Below are 24382 nucleotides of genomic sequence, written 5' to 3' on the forward strand. Positions count from 1 at the left end.
GGCTCTTTGGGTCTTCTTAACCATCACCAGCCCCAAAAAGCTTTCTCCCCCAGTGAGTGTTTAGAATACACTATAACCCCTCCCCCACAGTAGTTTTAAGTGCCATTGTCACGATGCCATTGTCAACATGCTGTCCTTGAAAGGAGCAGTGGGAAGACAAGGAATTGGAAGGTCTTGCAGATGGAAGAGCAAAGTGTGCCTTGGCTGGGGGAAGGAGAGAGATTAGTTAGGTCAAGGAAGTCTATCAGGGGGGTCTGTGCCTCGCACTACATAGAATTTTATATCTTTGAACATCTCAGGAATCTTAAGCTTCCCCTCCTCTGCTCACAATAGTCTTGCCCCCAACCTCAGGGGACACCTGTGCCCCTAGATCCAGTTCTGCAGGGGGAATAAGCACTCATTCTTTATCCCTTCTTATTATCTTTGAGATTGTTGGATAACCCTGAAATTGTGGAACACACACCAAATTGCATGATTGCAAAAGCCCAACTAAAATAGTAATTGGATTTGAAAGTCAGACTAAAGCAGGTCTGTGGTAAATTTGCTGGCAAAGATTAAGGGGGAAAGTTCAGTTTGATCTACATTTTATTTTGGTGTGTTAGTGAGTTTCATTTTGAAGGCTGTAGTTCTAAGATCACTTTCCTGGGAGTAAAAACCATTTGATAAAATGGAACATATATACTGATGAAATTGTTTTATTAAATTACTTGCATTGTTTTCAACTGCTCTGAATTTTTAACAATGATTAACATGAAGTCAGTGTTCAAATGCCTTTGAACTAGTAATTTTTTGTCATAGGTTCTTTTCTACCAGTGCAATTGGCCAAGTCAGATCAGTAAGTTGAACAGTATTCAATGTGTGAAACATATTGGTCCATTTTGCACAGCACAAAAAAGACACACAACACAAAAAAGACACAAAAAAGACATCTGTGGGACATCTTAAAAAGAGATGGCTTCTGGCGTGCTTTCCAGACAGCAAAGGCATCAGAGGTTAAAAGAGGCTGGTTCTCGCCCAACCATTTTGCTTTCTGTTCAATTTCACTCTCTACTTGCATTCATCATTTTGTGTGCTGATGATGGAATTCTCCCTCCCTCCATTTGTTGAAGGTTGCACCAGGATGTTTGCTCTGTGGGTTCCAATCCTAGGTACCTTTGCAGCCTGAAAAGTACATAGTTGTACTCACTTGGTCCTGCTGATTCTGGCAATATATAGTTTTCTTAATTTTTTAAATTCAAGAAGCTATTTTTTGAAGTTACACAGACACTTAAGAAAGAATCAGCCACTCGGAGGACTCCCATTGAAAAGCACCCCATTGAAAAGCACTGGTCAGGTCTACAAGTAGCTCCTCAAAAATTTTTTTTTAATGAAAACTGTATGTTTTCAGAATTAGCAGGACCAGCTGAGTACAACTATATACTTTTCAGGCTGAAAATATGCTCAGGATGAAAACCTGAAGAGCAAACATCAGCAAATGGAGGCAGGGAGAATCCCTTCATCTGCATATAAAATGTTGGGCATAAGTGGAGAGTGAAACTGACCAGAGAGTGAAACAGTTGGGTGGTAAAAATAAGGCACCTCCTGAGCTTTGCATTACAAATGGTCAGGCCGGGGGTGTCTTCCAGGTGCCTTAAGGGAAAAAGTGCACTTTGAAGGATTTTCAGAAAAAGATACCCTGACCTAAGGCATACTGAGGACATCTTGGGAAGAAAGTTGCATGGAGTGCCTCCTCAGATGCCTTTTTTAGAGTCCCCAGGACATCTTATTTTGGCTGTGTGGAATGAACCACTGTCATAGAACTACTGGTGATCCCAGGCCCTGCAAGGATGCGGCTGGCCTCGACCCGGGCCAGGGCCTTTACCGCTCTGGCCCCTGCCTGGTGGAATGCTCTACCTCCAGCTGTCCAGGCCCTGCAGGACCTTGACGAGTTCTGCAGGGCCTGTAAGACAGAGCTATTCCACCGGGCTTTTGGAGGGACCAGCCGCGGTTCCACCCCCCCTCCACTGAAACTGAAACTGAAATCAAAGCTGCCTGTCTGGACCATCTTGGTTGGGCCCTAATTCCATCTTGGGCCCTGCCTATCTCCTCCCTCCCTTTCTTCTTTCTTCATTTTTTCCTTTGGTCTTTAGATCGGGCGCCTGTGTATATGTGTATATGTGTTACACAATCTTGCTGTTTTAATTATTCATTATTAATTGCTGCTGAGTTTTAATGGGTTATTTTATGTTGTATTAATTTGCTGTTGAAACAGCCGTGTTGTGAGCCGCCTTGAGCACTTCGGGGATGAGGCTGCCTATAAACAAACAAACAAACAAATAAATAAATACATAAACCCTGAAACAAAAAGATGAGATCTTTTCTAATACACTAGAAGAGTTTGAAACAGTGTTTGGGGCTTTTGTAATTATTTCACAGGCACACTGGCTCGCATAAATGTCCTCTGCCTTCTTAAATTGTTAGTTTCCTTCACAGCTTGACTATAATAATGTTGAATAAATAAATATAAAATTTGGTAAGACTGTGCTTTAAACTATTCAGATTACTGTACTGATCTCAAATATTTGCTGCAGGGAAAGACTCAAAATATATATACAGAAAGATAAAAATAAATGCCAAAATTATGCTATACTTTTACTTAAAAAGATGTCATGCAGTGATGGTATCATGGCATATGGAGGGTATGAAAGAATCAGCTTTGGTTTCTATAGCAATCCTGGCAAGTAGAAAAACAATATGATGAATTATTTTTGTGAAGAAAAGGTAAAGATGGTGTGATGAACTACAGAGGAAAAGTTATTTTATAAAGTGCAGATCTGTCAGGAGCCATTATTTTTGAAATTCAGAATGAGGCATAGAGGCCTAGGAATAGGGAAGCCACCTGATTGGCTGATATGACCCTGCACACTGATCAAGAAGTGTCTTGATGTCACTGGTGGGGGTGTTATCTCCCTGTATAAAACTGAGACCCTTTTGATCTTTAGCATTCCTGCTGTTGAGCTGTCTGCCTTAACTGTGTTTAAAAGTGCAAAAACTTTGATGGGAGTAGTTGAGTCAATGTGTGTGACTGCTACTGATATCAGCCTGCGAGCTGTGGTAAAAGCAAAGGACTGGTGGAAGGGTTAATTAAAGGGCAAGCTGAAGGTCCATATAAAACAGTGAAGAATATTCAGGAGAGGGAAGGATTCCTATACATCAGTTGGTCTGGAGCAGGGGTCTACAAACTATGGCTCACCAGATGTTCATGGACTACAATTCCCATCAGTCCCTGCCAGCATGGTCAAGTGGCAGGGCTGATGGGAATTGTAGTCCATGAACATCTGGAGAGCCATAGTTTGCAAATCCCTGGTCTGGGGTATGGGATTTGTTTTAGTACCTCACTAGTTTGTTTTATGTTTTGTGGAGAGTTTTATAATTGTGAAAGTTGTATGAGGTACTGAGTAAATGTACCTAGCCTGTTAGAATCCTGTGAGCTCCCAAAGGTATCTGGTGGGCTACTGCGAGTAGCAGAGTGTTGGACTAGATGGACTCTGGTCTGATCCAACAGGCTTGTTCTTATGTTCTTATGTGAGCAAGCCATTAGCCAAAACATCTTGATGTAAAAAAAGGTACTGTACCATCTATGAAGCCTCTGAAAATCTATAACATCTAAGCAGAACTGAAACTAAATAATCCTTTTAAGTGCTGTGCTGAAAAACAACTCTGGCCAATTACGCACAAGATCTTTGCTGCATAATGGAGGCCAGTGTTTGCCACAGCAAGATTAAAGCCCTATATGGCTTAGGACCAGCATACCTGAAGGACCACCTACTCCCATATATAACTATCCTACCACTTTGGTCATTTTTGCAAGACCTGTTTAAGATATACTCTGTAATCTGAGGCCAAATGGGCAGCAATTCAAGAAAGGTCTTCATGATCATTGCTCTATAACCTTAGAACTTTAGAAGATTCTTCTCTCTCCATCTATTGTTATCTTCTTCCAACAGGTGTAAAATGTTTTAGTTGGCATTTGCTCATTAACTCTTATTAGCCTACCTGCCTGTTTGTGGGTTTATGTGTTTATATGTTCTCTTTAATTGATTAGTGTGTGTATATGTGTGTGTGTTTTCAACACTGTTTTTCATGTTCTGAAATGTTTTTTAATGTCTGAAATATTTTTAATGTTCAGATGTTCACTACCCTGGAGATTCTGTATTAGGTCAAAAGGTGGCATAGAACAGTTTTAGAAGATGAGGAGGAGGATTTTTCAGTACATGCATCAAAAAAGGTTGCCTTTGCCTTACCTAAGCATTGTAGGAGACTTACAACAATCTGCTATATATGAACGGAAACCTACCTTTAAAGCCTTTGACTTATAAAACAGTTGGAAATCAATGTATTGTCGAAGGCTTTCACGGCCGGAATCATTTGGGTGCTGTGTGGTTTCCGGGCTGATGGCCGTGTTCTAGCAACATTCTCTCCTGACGTTTCGCCTGCATCTGTGGCTGGCATCTTCAGAGGATCTGATCCTCTGAAGATGCCAGCCACAGATGCAGGAGAAACGTCAGGAGAGAATGTTGCTAGAACACGGCCATACAGCCCGGAAACCACACAGCACCCAGTTGGAAATCAGCTTTTAAGTTCTCAGAATCATGGAGAAAGGGCACCTCATGTCACACTGACTTCTTAAAAGCATGGTCTGAAAGTTTAAACACAGATTTATTTGTATTTTTCAAAAGGGCTTTTAAAATTTACTACTCCTGTTGTGGTAAGTGACTGTTGACAGCAGCAATAAATGGCTATTCTGGGGAAAAAAGAGTTTTTAAATACTATAGTTCTATTTTTCTTGTTCCATTTTATAGTCCACAATTTACTGCAGATTTTAAGTACTAAGGAACAGAAAACATTTGGCTGCTTCGGGGGGAGAAAAATGTTATTTCTAGCAGTCCTTTGTGGCCAAAGCATATAGAAATCATATCTACCATCTCAAGGAGTTAACACAACTACTTTAGTAATTAATAAAATTTGTGATAGATAATTCTAAATATTACAATTTTAAATGTTGTGTAATGTTATATAGAAATGTAATATGAACAGGTATCTTTAATCTCAGCATTATATATGTACACATTTATTTTCACAGGTTTGAGGGTACACTGGCCCTTTCTGCACAAACCTTTTAAAACATTTTGAGGCAGGAAATAAAACATTTCCTCCAGGGAGTTCTACACTGCTTTTATCCCAAAATGTTTTATTCCCAGCCTCAAAATGTTTTAAATGAAATTCCTTTTAAAATGATTCCCTGGCTGAAACATTGTGAAAATATCTTCAGTTGCTTTTGCTCCTATTCACTACATTTCCCACTCTTCCCTGCTTCTCTGAACTTCCTCCTCAGTGCCATTTTCTGAGCTTATTCAGTTCCCTCTCACCTGTTTGTCTGCAGCATTTCTCTGTTTATTATTTTATTGGGGGGGGCAATCTTTAAAGCACTGAGTATATTAGAAGTAGAGAATGCAGCATGAGACTGTGCAGCATTGAAGCATACATTCAATACAGAATTTAAAAAGAAGAAGGAAAAATCATGTAATGGTGACCTGGAATCGTTTCATGGGGGCAAGTGCAGACATACATCGGTGTAAGGGGGGATTGAAAACATTTTAGAAATGTTTTTAGGGGATTTGTGTGGAAAGGGCCACAGTTTGGTTGATTTGTTTTTCTCAAGGAACTACTGAATGCTGCACACAATCTTCAGCTTCAAATGCATGACATTCAGTTTTGGTATGCAGATGACGACTGTCACTCAGTGGTCAAATACCCAAATTTGTCTTTGTTGCATGTCCCCCTTCAATGGACTGCCAGGCAAGATTTCAACCCATCGCCCACTTACTTGTAAGGGAGAATTTCAGAACACAAGGTTTAGAACTTATAAAATCTGTTCAAACATTCACCTAGGTGTCACCTGTATAGCACTTCCCAGGAAGTTGCTGGAGGAGGAGAAGTCGCATATTTAGTTTTTGGTCATGAGGGAGGAATTAAACAAGTCTACTGTCTAAAATAGTGCATATTTCAAATAGCTTTAAATGAACAGTAATTGTAAAATAATTCCATGCAGGACTGTCTAGGATCAAGGTATATGCTCGGGACAAATTACCTGTCTTCAATGTGTGTGCTAGTCCCCAGGCTTCATTCGAGCTACCTTTGACTGATGTAATGTAAAGATATTAATCAGGACTGATGCAAAACTGGGACGCAATGGTCAAACATGAGCATGAAAAAATGGACTGGGTAGGCACACATTTGAAAATTATATATTTTATGGAAGGAAAGGGATCTAAGAACTCCTGCAGAGACAGAAGTGTTGGCCTTTAATATTTATTCAGTGAAATATATTTTGGAAGGTGAGAGACATTTTTAAATGCTTTCAACTCATACTTCTGTTTGGAAAAATCTTGAAGTGGAAATATTTTGCATAGTTTCTAGAAAATGAAGGCTTTGGGTAAGTGAGCTGTTATTCAAGACCACCAGATAAGCAAAAAAGTTGAACAGAAACTGCCTAAAATAATAAATAGAAGAGAAGATTTGGATGAAAATCTAGAAGCACCAGAGACAGAAAAATACTATTTGTGCCCAGTATCCTGACTACTAACCTCTAGACCCAGAAAAGTTTATTTAGAGAGACAATACAAATGAGAAAATATAAGTCTTTCTATGCTGTTGAACGATAGCACCTGTTTTCTATCAAACACTGTAGGAGGAGAAGGAATTTTCACAAGCATGTTTTCCTTTCATTATAATTTGAATGCAATCTTAATATTCTTCAGGGGTAAAATGCCATAAACCACAGATGAAAACATTTCCTCTTTCATTCTTTTCTCTGAACACACTATTTTACAAAAAGTGCTGGAGAGAGAAGTTGTATCAAGGCTTGTGGCCAATTTTTGTAAAAAAAAATTACTTTGAATAAGCAAAGTTTTTGCTCAGCACCAGATTGAGGGCTGATCCCATAACATCATACAAAGTGAGAGCTGATAAAGTTTTCACAGGCTGGAGAAAAGGAGTGAAACAAGAAGAAAAGACATTATCAAGGCTTCAGAGAATCACACCTGCCAAGTGTCAGCTAGCTCTTCCTGCCTGCAGATGTGTCTGGCTGGGAAGCCTTGGTGATCACATGGAACTTGGGCTGTCGCCCTCCCTCCTCCCACCTCACTTTCACTTCATTACTTGCAACTTTTGAAAACTAGTCCAAAGCAGAAGCTCTTATCCCAGACGTCGCTCTTTATCCTGGGAATTTACTAGCTGCCAAGATTCCTGTTTTTCCTCTTCGTTGAATCTAAATTGGATATTATTCACAAAGGAGCTTTTTTTTCTGCAAAAGAAAAAATGATTCCACTCTGCGAGAAATCTCAGCTTTTTCTTGTGCTCTGGGTGTTCGGTCTGGCACTGCTGGTGGATTCAATTTGGGGTCTACCTATGGAAGATCAGGATTACTACCTACAGGAAATCATCAACAGGGATCATTATTACTCTTTTCCAGATCCCGATGATGAATTTTCGCCATTCACAGAACAACCAAAAGAGGAAGAAACAGAACCCCCTGCAGAGACAGAACAGCCACAACGTTTTAGACATGCCAAGAAGGAGTTAAAACCAAAGAAAGCCAACAAAAAAGATAAATCTACTCTGGACACTCCGCCAGGTAACTTTTCTCTTTCACTTGCAAAGTTTGAGATTGCAGACAGATCTCACAGGGATTTCTTTTCATCCATCAGAAGTATAACAGCAGCTATAGTCACCATGTTAATTGGAAATTCTAATGTTAAGATCAATCTTCACAGTTTTGGGAAAACTCAAAATGTCTCAAGCTGCGCAATTTACTTCCCATCCCCTCTTCATCTAAATGCAATCAAGAAAAGTCTTCTTACTCAAATCCACAACCAGTGCACAACTCCCCTTCCCTTACACACACAATGACAGAAAACACTTTTTTGTTAGTTAATTGAAAATACGTTATGTTATAATGAAACATTTCTAGGGTAACTTTGGGGCTCAAAAACCTTGTCTCTGATTCAGGAAAGGGTTCTAGAATTTATTTCACAGTCTGGCATGTGAACAGCTGCCAAACTTCATGTTAAAATCGTATTAAGCACCTCTGTAAAGGAATATTTTCTTTCAATATGTTTCTTTTGTGTCAAAGAAAAGAGAGTCCGGGGTTCAAATGCAAATTCAGCCAATGCTGGTATTCTCTGTCAAGGAGAGTGATTCCAAACTGCTTTTCAAAACACATGTTCTCAAAGTAATTAACTTTAAAAAGGTGAAAATTAAAATGGTTTAAGTTGCAAAATCTAAAAGCATATACTAGATGTGTTGCTTGATCCAGGCAAAATGGAAGGCTATCTGACTGCTGTTTTTCTGCTGTTTTATAGCCTTGGCAGGTGGGTAGATAGCTTGGTCATTTTTCTTGTCCTTTCAGTACATAAGGTGCTTTCCATTTTTCATTAATTTATCCTCTAAAAAGATCTGTGATGGCTTAAGGTGGCTGAAAGAGTGTTTTGTGACCCAAGATAACTCATGCTTGAAAGCCTGATGTTGCCAGAGTTTGTTACATGTAAGATCCAGACTTGTGGACAAGATCAGTTGTATTCTCTGTCTATTTGCACTTCAGACTTTTCCACAGGTGTCCTTACAACGCTGTGTCCTGTTTTGTTTTGTTTTTGGTGAGGACAGAAAATCCCATAAAGATGTGGAGTGCTAGGACTGATTTTTCATGATGCCTGGTGGAGCACTATGGAAGGAAAGGGCGGATATAGCACATTCTTTAGGGAACACCTGCATTTTAAAGCCCCACCTACTTGTACCAGTCTTGCCTCCCACACATGAAACAATGCTAATGCTCCTTCTTTTCACCTCAGGGAGTATCCATGAAATATATCTTTTGGTGTAAAAGAGTTTTATATTGCACTTCATTTGAGCTGTTTAATCAACACAAGAGTCTTCTATGCTAATTAATTACATAGGATGCTTACTATTTTATCTACCCTAAGGGCAGAAAAAAGCAAGTATGGAATAATACGGATAAGCTATCATTAACATTAATTTACAGCTGTGAATCTAGCTGCAGGGATAATGGTCTGTCTCTGTAATCTTGCATTCAAGAGCAAACTAGTATAATGTACCAAACATTCAATTGGCAAGTATTTAAAAAGCCTTATTTTTCTTTTAGCTCAATGGGACCATAGGCATGTTGGATTAATTAGATGTTTGTAGCAAACAATCAGCTGAGTTAGAGCTGGAATGAAGCAAAGCTGAAGGATAGGAACACGTGATCTACCCTTTGGCTGAGCAGCTGGTACTGATCAGTAGCTGCTTTGAATGAGAATTGGACTAAAAATCATAATAGCTGAAAGCTACATGTGATACACACTTGACAAAAGTAAATTAAGGGAGATAGACAAGCTCAAAGGCAGCTGTTTCAAATGCCATAAAAGCAGAAAACAGCCATTTTAGCTTTCCCCCCAACTTCCTCTGATTTCAAATGGTACCATCAAGTGTTGAAACAGCTCAGAATTTTGTTTTCTAACATGTAACATGTAACTAGTAACAGCCTAACTGGAAGAACGATGTCTCTATACCTTTGAACCACTAAATACTTACCAAGTGTACAAATGACAGATGTACAGCTGGCCTTGGCAATACTTATGCATCTAGCGATGCACACTTCATGTGGTAAATTCCTTGTGTCTATATACTAAAATGCCATACAGCCCGGAAACCCCACAACACTCCAGTAAAATGCCAGGTAGGCAGGAAGCGGCTGGGGTGGAGTGAAGAAGGGTAAGGCACCAGTAAAGCCCATTATAGGAGGAAATGCTTGCTTGTCTCCCTTTTCTAGAGCCCACTGCATTTTCCCCTGCAATGGGCTTTGCTACTAGTATTAGATATAGGTATATTATAGGATCAATCAATGTGGAGGACGGAGTTATGAAATAATGAGTTTTAATGCATATCTGACGTCTTTGTCTTGTACATGCATTATTTCAGTGATGTTAGTCCTCTTATCAACCTGTAAAATGTGGGATAATATGGAGATAATAAAGCCCCATGGAATGTGGGTCATGCAAATATTCCCTGTATCCCCAGTCACACTTAAATGCCTTTTCTATATGTACAGTTTGACATATGTTGGAAGGCCAGCAGCAGACCCGCCCAGACCACTGACTGACAGTAACACTGCCAATATCTGAAGGATTACCTCCTTCCATATGCTGCTGTGCACCAACTATGGTTATCAAGCAGCCATTTGTTGGCTGTCTGCCATCACACAGAGCCTGAACCTTTATCTTTTTGGTTCTAGCTCTCTGAAATGGGATCCCTGAAGTGGTGAGAGGAGACCCTCCATAGAGACCTTCAGAGGGTACTGCAAGGCCTGACTTTTGCCAGGGAGTCTGAACAGATAGACATCTTTTAAGGGGGAATTTGGGGTATGTTGTTTTATTTTTTGGTTTTTAAAAAAAGTTTATTATTTTAAGTCACCTTGAACCACAAGAAAAGTCAGGCTATAAGTATTTTAACACATAAATAAAATGTGTGTTACCAGGATATACATCAAATATTTGCATATGAAAAGGTTTCACCCATGACTCATATGCAAGGTTGTTCACAGAAAGGACACAAAGAGACATGAAACAGTTGCATCACAATAAAAAAATCCACAGAACAAAATAAAATCATGCTCTTTACTGAATTGCTAAAGCATTTGATTAGATCAGTTGGTCAAGTGAAACAAAAGGCTAAATTATATGCAATGTGTGGCACAAAAAGGGTCAGGGTTCCCCAATTAGCTTTACAGACAAAAGTGACATCAGGGAACCACGGTAACATTCCAAGTGTCGCAGGGCCCAGTTCAGTTTGGAAACGTGGCACAGGAAGGACTCCTGCAGCCATTTTGGCAACAAAAAATTGGCAGGAGGCTGAAACTTCTCTTTCCCCCATGCCACATTCCTGCATTGAAATCAGGCCCCGCAGCATTTGGAGGCATTAGCAAAGTGGATTGGGCAACCTTGTGGCAGACATAACACATAGTCTGCCCCAAAGAAGATGTATTTTATAGATGCTTTGGAGAGTGGATTTTATGGCATTGTACCCATTGAGGTCCTTGTCCTCCCCAAGCTCCATTGCCAAATCTCCAGGAGTTTCCCAACCTGGAACTGGCAACCCTACCCCCACCATCCCTTACTGGTGGCTGGGTGGGGTTTGGCATCTCCCTTAAGCAAGTAAGGAGGAATGTGAAATTCTGTGGGAAGAACATTCCATTAGATTAATTGTGATAAAGGACCAGCATCAATCTTATGCAGATGTGTATTGAAATAATGCATGTGATTGTTATGATGAACCTTATTGCAGCCTGAAAAGGTACCTTTCAACAAGTGCTCTTTCCATTCCAAACATAAAGTTTTTCTTGGCTGGGAAAGATGCATAGGAAACCTTGTAGTATGAAAACTCTGCTTTCCATGCAAGTGAGCCTAGAATAAAAACGTCTAGCCAGGGTTGGCAGATGTATTTTATTTAAAGGAAAGTCCATATTCCAAAATGCCTCCATGCTATAGGATAAAGACACTTTATTTTAAAATGACTCTTCTCCATGAGATTTTTTGGAGAAAAGGATTACAAATTCTATTGGGTTCCCAACTTTTGAAACATTGCTTTCAGACCTCACATGGAGTTTTTAGCACAGTGTAGACTACTAGAAGGTAAGGTAAAAAATAACCTTGTATCAAGTTTTGAATTAAACCAGAACCATATAGGCTCCTCCAGTGCAATGTTTGTTTTGTTCTCATGAATTTCAAACACCAGTTTTGGAGGACTTTCTGTTGAGTCAGAGACAAAAAACAGTTCCATTTTACATGACTAATTATAGACTTTCCCTGTTTCAGTTAATGTGCATTATTACAATAAAAATATTATACTTTTTGGGGGTTACATGTCACCACATAATTATTCAAATAGTACAGGAGCAGGATTTTCCCCATTTGCCTGCCTTTAATACATGCCCATAATACTCTGTAAGTAGATTTGGATGCCGTCATATCTTATGACGTGTAACCATGCTATGTCCTTCTACTCCAAGAAATGTCTTGCATGCTGGTCAAGTGTTTAACAGCCTAATCAAGACAAGGCTGGCGGGTTGGGATGGTGCTGCTCCATCACTTCTCTGGCACTGCCCTGGCACCACCCCTGCATAGGCAGGAATCCTGAAAAGGTTAAAAAAATCATAAGAAAACTTACTGAAGAATCCCCCATAGGGGAGAAAAGAGATATGCTCCTAGTCACACTGGCACAGCATTTTTTGCCAGCAGGTCTGGGGATCAGAGGCAGCTTCTGGGTCAGGCACCGTGGAACCACCACCACCAAGCCAACTGGGCATGTTGCTCCTCCACCAGCACATTTGCCCCTTGCACTGGTGGAATGGGAACTCATACCAGTGCAGAGGTGCACCAGCTCCAGAGGGGAATTTCCAAGAGCTGGGCATCTGCCTGTGGCACTGTTGCAGCCCTCAACCTCCACCCCACAAAAGGCTTCCTGGTGGTATGGGGAAGCTTGAAAAGTGAAAGAGCCTCCCTGCCACCAAGAAGCCTCTATGGGCTTCAGTAGACCTATGCCACCCAAAAGGGTGGTTTAAGTCTGAGGAACAACCTGCCAGCGTAATGCCAGCAAAGGCCAGGACCGTGCACGTGGCTTGCCATCACTATGTTGGGGATGGCAACAGAGGCCCTAGGATGTTGGTGCAGCATTCAGCACTGTGTTCCAGTGCTGGAGTGGTGGTGGTGGAGACAACCACATGCCAGCAGGATCATCCTTTTGCCAGGGTTAGTGCCCCAGGAAGGGCAAATCTGCATCCTGCTCCCATGAACCAATCCCCCCTGTCACACTTTGGATGGGGCTCTTGGTCAACTCCAGGTTCTATACAAGGCAAAGACTCTTTTCAATTTCACTTTCATGGCCTTTTTGACTTCCTTCCTTTTTTGTTTGCAAAATGAACTATGGAGAATGTTCACATACACAGAGAGACATTTGTTTAAAAGGGAAACAAATGGAAGTGTTTAGGAACTGGAAAAGTAATGGTGGAAGGAAAAGAATCCTAAACTAAGATTCAAACTAACATGATGGCAGCCATAGGCCCGTTCCATGGCTTCTGACACCATTTCAGAAGCATTAAACTTCTTCAAAATTGCCATTTGGAGGGGTGATTTCTGCACCTGTACAGGTGTGGGGGGGGAAACAAAGGCTCTTGGGGCTGCTGTGGTGAACAACCCATCTGAACCAGGATCTCGTGACAATTAAAAAAAAAAAAACTACAACTGCTTCTAAAATGGCACTGGAACCATGAGATGAACCCATAGCCATCATCACATTTTGTTTGGCTATGAATTTGAAAGGCAGAACATGTTTAGGATTGCATTGACAGAAATCTAATCTCCCTTATTCTAAGTGGGGTCATTTTGAAGGTATTCTGCATTGGGGATATGCAAAAGAAGTGTGGTGTGTGTCATGTTTAAAAGTCAAGTATAGTTCTTTAATAAAGAATCCCATCGATCTTATGCAAAATTCATTTCAGAGTGTAACTCTTCTCCGTATAACTGGGGGAAAATTGTTAGCGATTGAACCCTGCATGCTGAATAGAAGAAAGCATCTCCATTTAATTAAACTTTCACTTGCATGGCAGGCATAAATAATGTTATATTGTGCTCTTGTTTCAAATAAGAAACAAGCAGAGAAACAGCATAGACTCTATCTTGGCAAGTCAGGAGGACTTCACTGTAATGTTAGTAATTCAGCACTGACTCACTAGCTATGCAAAGGAGATGTGAAATTTTTGCCTGCCTTGCCTTGCAACCTGCTGAGATCATTCCAAACAATGAGTCGAGTTGATTAGCACCTGAGGATCACTGAAACCCACTCTTAAAAGAGACTCAAGAAAATCTCAGGGCTGTCAGACAAGGCCTCCCTGAGTTACTAACAAAAGGTAGAATCCTCTCCTGTCAAACATTTATAGTAACCTCAAAGTGACATCCAGTGTTGCAGTTTTTACCCATTCTTTTAACTACTCATGATCAAAAATATCAGGCTAATTTTTCCTGAAAGACCTGTTGCTTCTCACTGTCCTATTGAGTTTGAGTTCAAAAGACCATGCTCTGTGATCCTGGCTGCCACATACAACCCTTCTTTATCCCTCCCTGTCTACCATTTATACTATGTTTCCTCCTGGAACTCTCCCCCTGCCCAGCTCCTTTCATGGCTTCCAGTGCAGTCCTAATAAATAGTGCAATGCAATCCTATTAAATAGACTTAGATTGTGATAGTTTCAGAGGGTAGCCATGTTGGTTGGCGGTAGAACAGCTAGATTTGAGTCCAGCAGCAGCTTGGAGACCAACAAGATTTTGGGTTTATAAACCCAGTCAGAAGGTGGGAGGGGGATTGCAATGAAGGAACTCAGGATGCGGTACAATGCACATTGTAACCAGCATGATTAGAGAGGAGGAGAACTGTTTAAGGGCAGAAATTTAGTACCTGTAGTGAAATGCAAATCTTTATTCAGTCTTGTGGGTTCAGTGTTGTGAATTCATGAAAGAAATGAATCTCCAATTGTAATCTCTCCCTGAAGCTTCTCCAATTGTAATCTTCTCTTGAAAGCACTCTTAGGTCAGAAAGATTCAAACGTTCTCCCACTGGTTTTTGAACATTGTGGATTTTTTATCTTGGATTCATGGATTCTTGATAGATCTCCTAAGTAATGGTCTCTTAGAAATCTGATTCCAGCATTTAAAAACTGAGAGCCAGCATGGTGTAGTGCAGGGGTCCCCAAACTTTTTAAACAGGGGGCCAGTTCACTGTCCCTCAGACTGTTGGAGGGCCAGACTAAAAAAAAACTATGAACAAATTCCTATGCACAAATGATTGTAAAATGTTTGATTTCACCTTTCAGCCTTTCTGTCATGGTCTATTTTTAGAACAGTGACCAAAGTATGTCAAGTACAGGATGGGCTCCAAATATTGTTGGGGAAGCTGTGGAATACCTTCCCCTGTAAAAAAAAAGAAAAGCAGAACTTTCCCAAAGAAGCATTCCATCTAACCCAGGATCAGGTATCTTCCTGTCCTCCCTAGCAGCCAGCGAGCGATTTGCCAGCCTGGCTGATGCCAATGGGAGTGAGGCGGAACAGAAAGCCTGAGAGCAACACATGGAGTAGCTGAGAGGGAAGGGTGGAGCAGGCATTGCCACATGTAAGGTTTCCAACTCTGGGTCAGAAAATTCATGGAGATTTGAGGGTGCCATCATGTAACTGCAATCAACTTAGCCATTAGGAGGGCCGGTTCCTCCTCTCCCTCGGAGGCGCCTTCCCCTCCGAGCCTCGAGCCCCCACTGCACATGAATGGAGGCCGGGCAGTATTTGCCGCCATGCCTGGCAGCAGGCCGGGATCTGTAAATGCCTTCCAGGGGGGAGCCACGGTATTTGGCCCCTGGAGCCATAATGGTTAAAGGGACACATGGCCCCTGGTGTAGTGGTTAAGAACAGTGGATTCTAATCTGGAGAAATAGGTTTGATTCCCTACTCCTTCACATGAAGCCCACTGGATGACCTTGAGCCAGTCACAATTATCTTAGGCCTCTCAGCCCCACTGACCTCCAAGAGTGTCTGCTGTGGGAAGAGGAAGGGAATGAGTTTGTAAGCCACTTTAAGACTCCTTATGATTGAGAAAAGTGGGGTATAATTCCAAACTCTTTCTCTTCTTGTGACACTTTTGAACAAAAGCTCCAAGATAGGAGAAATGATTGACAATCTTCAAGTGGCACATGTGAAAACAATAAAATCTTTTGAATTCCAGATCGTTAAATTCTGGATTACAGAGATTCAGAACAGACTTGCCTTAAAATAAAAATATATGCTAATATACTCAAATATATGCTAATATACTCAAATATATGCTAATATACTCAAATATATGCTAATATACTCAAATATACTCTGAACTGAAAACTGTTCATAGAATTACATGATATTGCCTCCAAACTTTTGTGGCACCACTGGTTATGTATTGGACACCTGGACTTGATCACTATGGCTGTTTCCGCACAGCACAATTATACCAGGTTACAATTGGTATTTTACAATCCATTCTATTTTATCCCAGTTTCTCCCTTTGCATGGCTGCCCATTTCTGTAATGGAATCAAACAAAGACAGGGAGGAAATACTCCAATTTGTTTTGCACAAGCCTGGGTCTTTTGTATTCACACTGCAAGTGTATCTCTGCATGCGTACACATCCCCGGTGTCCCACATTCATATTGGCTATTGCTTTTGGGTGGCAGTGGGGGAAAATGAAGCCCCCCTTTTTCCAGTTCTGGATAGGGTGTGGCGCAGGCTTTAACATGGTAAGTGGCAGCAAAAAACAAGGGACAGCATCACATCACATTCCCACTCACGTTCTCATATTTTGTGGGAAATGAGAGACTCCCCACCCCCCATGATATGCCCACTAACATTTGGCCCAAAGTGCACATCTCCCTAGCTATGTGCTCAGAACAACCAGAACATGTACAGAAAAGAAAATGGGGTCGCTACCATAAGCAGAATATGTGCTTTGAGGAATGGTTCAGGAAGTGGGGCTGCAACGGTCAGCGGCTCAGCCGAGTTGAAAACTGACATGACGTCTGGTGGGGAGATTGGGGGGCAAGGAGATCAGGTGGCTGGGTGGAAAAAATAAACTGGTTCTGCTACTGTGGTGTTTGCATGGTAGCAAACTGGCTTTAGGACTGGGAACCATGAGAAAATCTTGGCCAAACCAGGATATTTCCCTTGCTCAACCCAAGATATTTGGACTGTGTAGAAATGACCTATGATAGTCAACTATATCCCATATTGCTGACAATCATGACTGAAGTTTGTACTTTGGTCATAATCTAACCATAATATTTCACAGTCTCTTTGTTTGCTGCCCCAGAAGAAATTTAAAGTAATTTTGTGAGTGTGTTTGGCAAAGAAAGTAGGAAGTCTGCCATGTCCTTCTCTGTGCCAGTCATGGCACAACAGCTTGTTCTGATTTCAAAACTTTATTTATGCTGCTCCTTGAGCCTTTAGCAGACAGTGGTTTTATGTTCACTGTTATGCCATACATGTAGGAATAATTTGTTTATTGGGCCAGGAACTTTCAGATGAAGTTGCCTGTGTCATCAGTTTCATGGAGTGCCTGAAGAGGTAGACATGAAAGCATGAGTTCCCTAAATATCTGTTATCATAAATAAATATGAGATCTGAAATTGGTTCTTCTTTTTTGAAAATGCAATCTGTTAAAATAATCTAATGTCTGAAGTATGAGATTTGGAGTGTCTAGAGACTACAAATCCTGTTCTTGTGAGACAGATAAAAATTCAGTCCCTGCTTTCTGGCAGAAAATGATAGCAGAGGCACACGGAATTTTGCATTTTCCTATCCCTCACAGTTCAAGAGTCAGAGGGAACCTCAAATTTCATGCTCTGCAGCAGGAATGATGTATCTGAGTATGATTAGGAGCTAAGGTGTTCATTCAGTTAATTTTCAGATAAAAAAGGCATAACAATAGTCCTGTCCCTAGCAAGTTTTTTCCCTTTAAAACCTTCTGTGTTTAAAACATTTGCTGAGGGGGACTGGCAGTGTAAGGGGAAAATAATATTCATTTTAAAGCTTCTTATAAGTGCTTGGTTTTAGGGTTTTTGTGAACACTTTCAAGGAAAACCAGCACAGAATCAATGGAAATCAAAGTGAGCCAAAGAGAGGGCACGGAGAGGAGCCATCTGCATGGCATGCAGAAAGCCCCACATTCAATTTCTGACTCCTACAGTTAAAAGGACCAGGTAGCAGGAGAAATGAAAGCTTTCTGCTTGAGACCCTGGAGAGCTTCTGCCAGTCTGATTAGACAGTACTAACACTGCTGGAGGGATGGTCTGATCCGGTATATGGCAGCTTCATGTGCCTCGATGTGTGCATGTGAGAGTTTGCACATCGCCACACATATCACCAAAACTGGACAACTAATAACTTCCTTGTAAGCCCTAATTAAGTGGAAGTCTGGGTTTAGGACAACATCTAACAGGAAGTAAGAAATAAATTCAATATAATTTGGTGGCTGTAGTAGTTCTCCTGGCTGCAGTTACCATTTGATATTTTAAGAAAGTCAATAGGAAGAGTGATGCTTTTGAGCCTGTGGAAATGTGGATAAAATATTTGATATTTTCTAAGCTGTAATACAATGGGAATTACCTGGCTGGCCCAGGCTGCTGCTACTATGATCAAGAAACACAGAATTTAAAGGCTCCCAATTATTTTGTAGAACTCATAAGACAGGAAATCAGAAGTGCTGTGATATTTGTCTGAATGCTTGTTTGCTAATCTTGAGAGAAAAAACACACAACAGGATATGTTGTCCAATCACTACCATGTGTGGTCATGTACATTCTTCACTGCTTTCTGAAATTATGATTGTGCTAGTGCTACTGATGGACCAAAAGCAAGTTACTCAGCTTTATGCAGTACTGTAATACATATTCAGCTGTCTATATACTAGATTCAATTCCAGTAGCAACATAGAGACCAAGATGATTTTCAGGGTGTGTGCTTTCAAGAGTCAGTTTCCTTTGTCAACTGTTGATATGGAAAGGATATGCTGATACTAAAATTTTGAGAACAGGCAAGGAAATAAATGTCACCACAAAATGACTGCCATTAAGGCAGTTGGGACGTTTTACAACATTTTAGGAAATTTTAAGGCAGGCATCCTGCTACACTGACAACAGCTTCATTCTGAAGGAGGTTGGCTACCGGTACCTTGTTCTTTGCATCCCTCCCCTTGTACCACCTCCACAATTCAAGAAGCTTCCCCTGAGGTTGTCTAGTGGCACTTTTTCCTCCTCTCAGCTTCTATGGACTTTATCATAGAGACTAGGAGGAGAAAATCCTGTCATGTCGCCTAAATGGTGACCATTCTTTCACCCATTCCTTAGTTTTTCAAGGGTGAAAGGATCAGGTTGGGGTGGGCAATTGTCCACCAATGGCAAGCACATGGGAAGCCTGTTCTCACATTATCTATTTTATCCTCATAAAAACTTTACATGGTAGTTAAATCTGAGTGACTGGCCCATGCTTATCCATTGAGCTTCACTGCTAAGTGGGAATTTTAGCCTGAGTCTCTCTACTCTAATGCAAAACATTATCCACTATACTCTGGCGCATGTCTTCTACTCTCTGCACTATTATCTTGTGGGTTGCACACATGTATTGCAGCATCATGCAAAATCTTCTGTCTCAATGTTGCTCTAACAGATTTCCTAAGAGCAGGAAACAGGTCATTAAGAACTAATTCTAGACCAATGGCTCTTACTTGAGTTTCCACACAATGCCGAAAACTACAGAATCATAATGAGATTAATCCTTTAGAACAGTAGTCCTCAGTGTGAGACCATGGCTCCCAGCAATGTGTTTCCTGTTGCCCATTTGCTTCTTTCCCAAACAGCCGGTCCACTTGCTAGTTTGACCCAATGAGCAGACCTAATTTTTGTTGAAATCAGAACTGAAGGTGTGCTTAAATCTTATAATATTGAATGAGACTTGAAAGATGGACTTTTTCCAAAGTACACCCAGTGTTTTTTTTTAACTTTGTAGCATTTGAAAAGGAAGAGGAATAATGTACTTTTTGGAACAACACAGATAAATTAAAATGGGATACTGGTTTATTATTTTATTTATAATTACTGATTGGATTGTCACATTTGCTAGTTTGTGTTTGGGAAAATAATATGCAGTTTTTTTAAAAAAAGAATATTCTTTCTACAGCTAAAAATGGCAACAGAAAAGGTGAGAAAAACAAGAAAGGCACAGAAAGGACACCAGATGGAGACTATGAAAGACAAAACGCTTATGAAGAAAGTCGAGAAAGTAAGCCAAAATGTCTTGAGATGCCTTCTTTGGTAAACCTTTTATCAGAAAAAAATAACAATTAAAAAAGGCCTTGCAAACAGTACATATTATGAATCTTTCTGTTCATTTCAGGTATATGTATATTGAAATCCACTGTTCATTGGTTGCTTTTCGTGTTCCATGCCAGAGACTCAAGACTACTTCTAGTGTGTGTGTGTGTCTTTATATGTATATAGGGTGAAGATGACTAGTAATGAAATGCCACTGTTCCCATTCACCTTATAAAAGCAGCAATCCTAAGCAGATCTAATCAAAAGTTTGTTCCATTTTATTTAGCAAAGTGTTCTTCAAGTTGCTGCCACAAAGTAGAAGGGTGATTGTGTCTTGTTCCTAGAACTTGTGCAGACTTAGGTTGAACTGTGGACTATATCACTTTGTATTACAAGATGAGAGGAGTGGAATCATATTTGCAACAATCCCATGAGTAGAAAAGCTCTCTGCAGGTAGGAAACAAGAATAACTGGCACAATCACTTTCTGCTTGATTTTCTAATTTACAGAATACAGAATTTTTTTATATGTAGACATTCTGAAATATAGCTCTTCTTGGGTCCTGTGATGTATATGCTTAGAGTATCTCCAGTGGGGCCAGTTTCTCTGGTAGTTCCAGAAGGAGAGATTAGTTGAGCAGCCTGCAATTCAGAATCCAGAGGGGCAAAGTGATTAGAGGTAGGTATTGTGATTTCCTGCTGTCTCTCATTACTGTCCTTCAAAAGAAAAAAAAGTCTTCTATTTTAGATTGTTTGCTAACTGGTGAAGGGCTTGCCTCCTCCTTTTCTCTCGGTCGCTTCCCTTGAGGCATGCAGGTAGAGTATGTCTTAAAGAATTAAGTAAATTCAGGCTTTGATCGCTATGGGTTCTTGTACTCTCAATTTCACAGTTATTTGTATAATAAGCAAAAAGAAAAAAAGCAGCAGTTTAGGAGGAGACCCAATGAGATAAAATGCAGTAAGCTTAAGTTGCAAAATGTCCAAAACATGCCAGTTAGGGGTGATTTAAAGCCTCTAGAAGTCACTCAGATCAAACCAACAGCCCAAGGATCCCAATACTTATCTTTGAAGACTGATTAATTTCCACAGTGTGTGGCTATTTTAGCATAAATATATCAAAAATATACCAGGAAGCAGAAACCAAGGAAAGAAGAGTCAAAATATTCATGGAGGAGCTCTGCATGCAACCTTCACCAGCGCAACCCGGAAGTGCACTTCGTCACAAAGAGTGAATGTAAGGGGGTGGGGGGAGAAGGGAATGGGAAGAGATGAACCCCAGGATTCCCCATGGGATTCTCTTTTTATTTTTAATTACAAACATGTATAAACCATCTGTTCCTTACCCCTTTCAGATTAAACATCTCTGACAGAGCCTGTATTTTGTTTAAATACCAGGACTGTAAACTTCACTGCTGTGTACAAGGACTTTTTAAAGGTTCTGTATACATTGTTTAAAACATCTGAATTCCTACATCCACTGGAAAAATAAGCAATAAGCCTTCTGTAACAGAAATACTTACTTATATTTTAGTCTGACCAGATCTATACTATTTAAAATAATTGATATTAGCTCTATTGTTTCATCTGAAAGCTGTGTATGTTGTGTAACTCTGGAATAATGCCATTTAAATAATGTCATGATACAAATGAAATGAATCAGCATGGAACTAAATGGTTCCCTGCTGATTTATACTATACTAAGCAACCACACCATATTTGTGGGCCTCTGAATATTTTCAAGGAATCGTAGAAATGTCTCTGCATGGCTTTACAACTACAGTACAAATATAATAAAAGAATAACTTGAACAACCTTTTTATTTCAGTATTTAACTGGCCTGGGATGAAAATTGCAATTTTGCAATTTTGCAATGTTGCAGTGTTGCAATGCAACATGATGTTGCAATGTTGTGATTGGAATTTCAGGCATATCTTTTGCTATTTTTTTAAAGAAGTGTGTGTGTGGGGGGGGGAGGAGGGATATGAATGGAGACCATGACATTGGGGAAGCATTCTTTTAAAAATTCTGTCCCCTCCAGTTTTTTTCTAGATCTAAAGTATCCCCCATGGGTTGACTTAAGCCCTGAAAGGGAAAAAAATCAGGCACAAAATGTCTCCTTCCTTCTTTCAGCACAACCAACAAGCGGGCATTTATTTTATATTGTTTGGTACATCACAATACCATCCTAGGCAGAATTGTAACCTTCTGTGACTATTAACTTCAGTGTGTGACTCTGTTTAGGGTACCACTGCTAACCCTAACTTTTCTCCAAGATGTTCAAGACAGGATACACGATTCTCCCTTTCTCCCATATTCTCTCCCTTTATTTTCCTCCCTTTATTCTCCCAACAAACCTATGAAGTAGATCATATTGATAGCCAATGCCACCCATTGTGTTAATGGAGAGCAGAATCATGGTTAATGGAGAGCAGTATCTAGTCCACTCCTCCAGAATACTACACTACACTATATGTCTGAAGTTTTGGTTTAAGGTCCTGGTACTAGGGGAAGAGCTGTACAGCTGACTAAAGGGAAAACTTGCAGAGACCACCTCAAACTACAGGTGGAATTTGGGATTAGTTTAAGGCGTGAAAGAAATCACATGGGCTAAGGAGGGTTTATATTAATTGCATAAAGAACCATTAACAAGACTTAGCTTGATTGGGTTGGGTTAAACAGGAATGCATACCTTCATCACTCCAAGACTCAGAAATGTCCCTACTTCTCTCCTATGGGAATCCAACTCTTAAAAAACAACCATCCATGTTTTCAAAGCTTCTTCAAGGGTATGAGTGAGACTGATAGAACTCTGAGAAGGTTCTTTGGAAACTAGGTGTTAGTAATAGGTAGTCCCCCATCCCCACCATCACATAGCCTTGATTTAACAGATTTTCATCTTTGGTTCCCCCAAAATTCAGAAAACACAACACATATGCTCGCAAGCCCCTACCCCCATGCCTCTCATGCACACACAAGAGGGTGCCTGACCCTCCCTTGTACATTTCATACCACTAAAGAAACAAACCTTGTGCCTGAGAAAAGTAGAGTACCTTGTGGGCGAGAAAAATAGAAAAAGAGGGAAAAAACTTTTCTTCTTCTGTTGCTGCTGTGGCCAGCAGTGTGGAAAAAGCAACAGGTTTAGGCTTATATCCATTATCAACTCCCTGACCAGTACAGCCACCAACTTAATCCAAGGCAAATATCTGAGGGCCTTTCCCCACTTACCTTAAGCCCCGCGCTACTTGAGGAGAGTAGCGCGGGGTCCCCCGGCACTCCCCACGACAGGGGCGGCGACAGCGCAGCCGCCCCGACGCTGCCACTGTCGCGCCCCCTCAGCGTGTGGCATCCCAGGTGCTCTTCTTAAGGGCGCCTTTTGATGACCCTGCGCAGAGCGCGGGGTCGTGGGGATGCCCGGGCGCGCGCCAGGGATGCCGCGCGCTGAGAGCAGCGCGTGGCATAGGGGGGATCCAAGAGAGTGGGGAAAGGCTGGCAGAGATGCTGGCAGCAGGTCTGGTGCTAGGTTTTCTCCAGGCATGTCCAGCCAAGGAATGTTTTCAGTGGGGGAATGGAAATTTCTGGCCTCAATCCTTCCACTGCAGTCCACTGATTTTCACAAAATGTTTTTCCTAGAAGACATGGAATCCTGAGGAAGGACACAGGAAGGGGATGGTCTGTAGTGTCAAGGGGAAATTGCCAGTTGAGTCTGCATCCAACCCTTTACTTTACCAGCCTTGGTTTGTTACTCTGCAACATTATAGTTCTTGTCACAACCCATACATTCAGGTGAGATGCCTTAAATAATACTTTTTAAACTTAATCCTAAAATTGATCATAATTATTTTTTCATTTCCCATAATACTTTTGAAATTCATAGTATTCCATCTATACTGTCCCTTCCAACCGTTCTGAAATTTGCTCTGAAGTGTTGATTGGCTGGGAGAAGAATCTCTGCAGATCGACTACTAAGCATATTCACCACAATTTTTCACACCCAGTGGTTGTTATCATCAAAACATGATTGTTGCAGTAATCTGCATAGAATACCATTACCGAGAGATGTGATGCACCTGTTTTCTACCATAGTCTCATCAATAAAGTAATCACACATTCCATACTCTGGAATGAAGTACAAAAAGGTAGCTGCATCATGCATGTTAGAACTGTAGGTGAATAGGATTTCAGATTCTAGAAGGAAGGCCCCTTGAAAAATGAGTCTAAAAATACAGTGAAGAGGAAAAATGAACATTCTGTTGTCCTTTCCTTTATGAAGGAGAAAGAAAATAAAGTGGAGTCAGGTGAACTGGAAGCATGAAGCTTTCCTCTGAAATAATGTTTGACAAATACTTGAGTTTTCAGGCCTTTCTTTCAGTGAAATTTTTTTCTTACCCATGAGAAGCCAGATCTGAAGAA

General features: G+C 40.7%; 1 protein-coding gene across 2 annotated transcripts in view; it reads left to right on the forward strand.

The window, feature by feature from the left end:
- The first annotated feature begins 7214 nt into the window (after nt 1-7214).
- Nucleotides 7215-24382, forward strand: part of CPXM2 (carboxypeptidase X, M14 family member 2) — a 105149-nt gene continuing 87981 nt past the window's right edge. For both annotated transcript variants that reach the window (XM_048506155.1, XM_048506156.1), the window contains exons 1-2: nt 7215-7675; nt 19840-19941. In XM_048506155.1, coding sequence (XP_048362112.1) covers nt 7360-7675; nt 19840-19941 — 418 coding nt within the window. In that variant the 5' untranslated portion in view covers nt 7215-7359. The remainder of the gene's footprint in view (nt 7676-19839; nt 19942-24382) is intronic.

The sequence above is a fragment of the Sphaerodactylus townsendi genome, linkage group LG08, assembly GCF_021028975.2.
Source record: "Sphaerodactylus townsendi isolate TG3544 linkage group LG08, MPM_Stown_v2.3, whole genome shotgun sequence".
Lineage (NCBI taxonomy): Eukaryota > Metazoa > Chordata > Lepidosauria > Squamata > Sphaerodactylidae > Sphaerodactylus > Sphaerodactylus townsendi.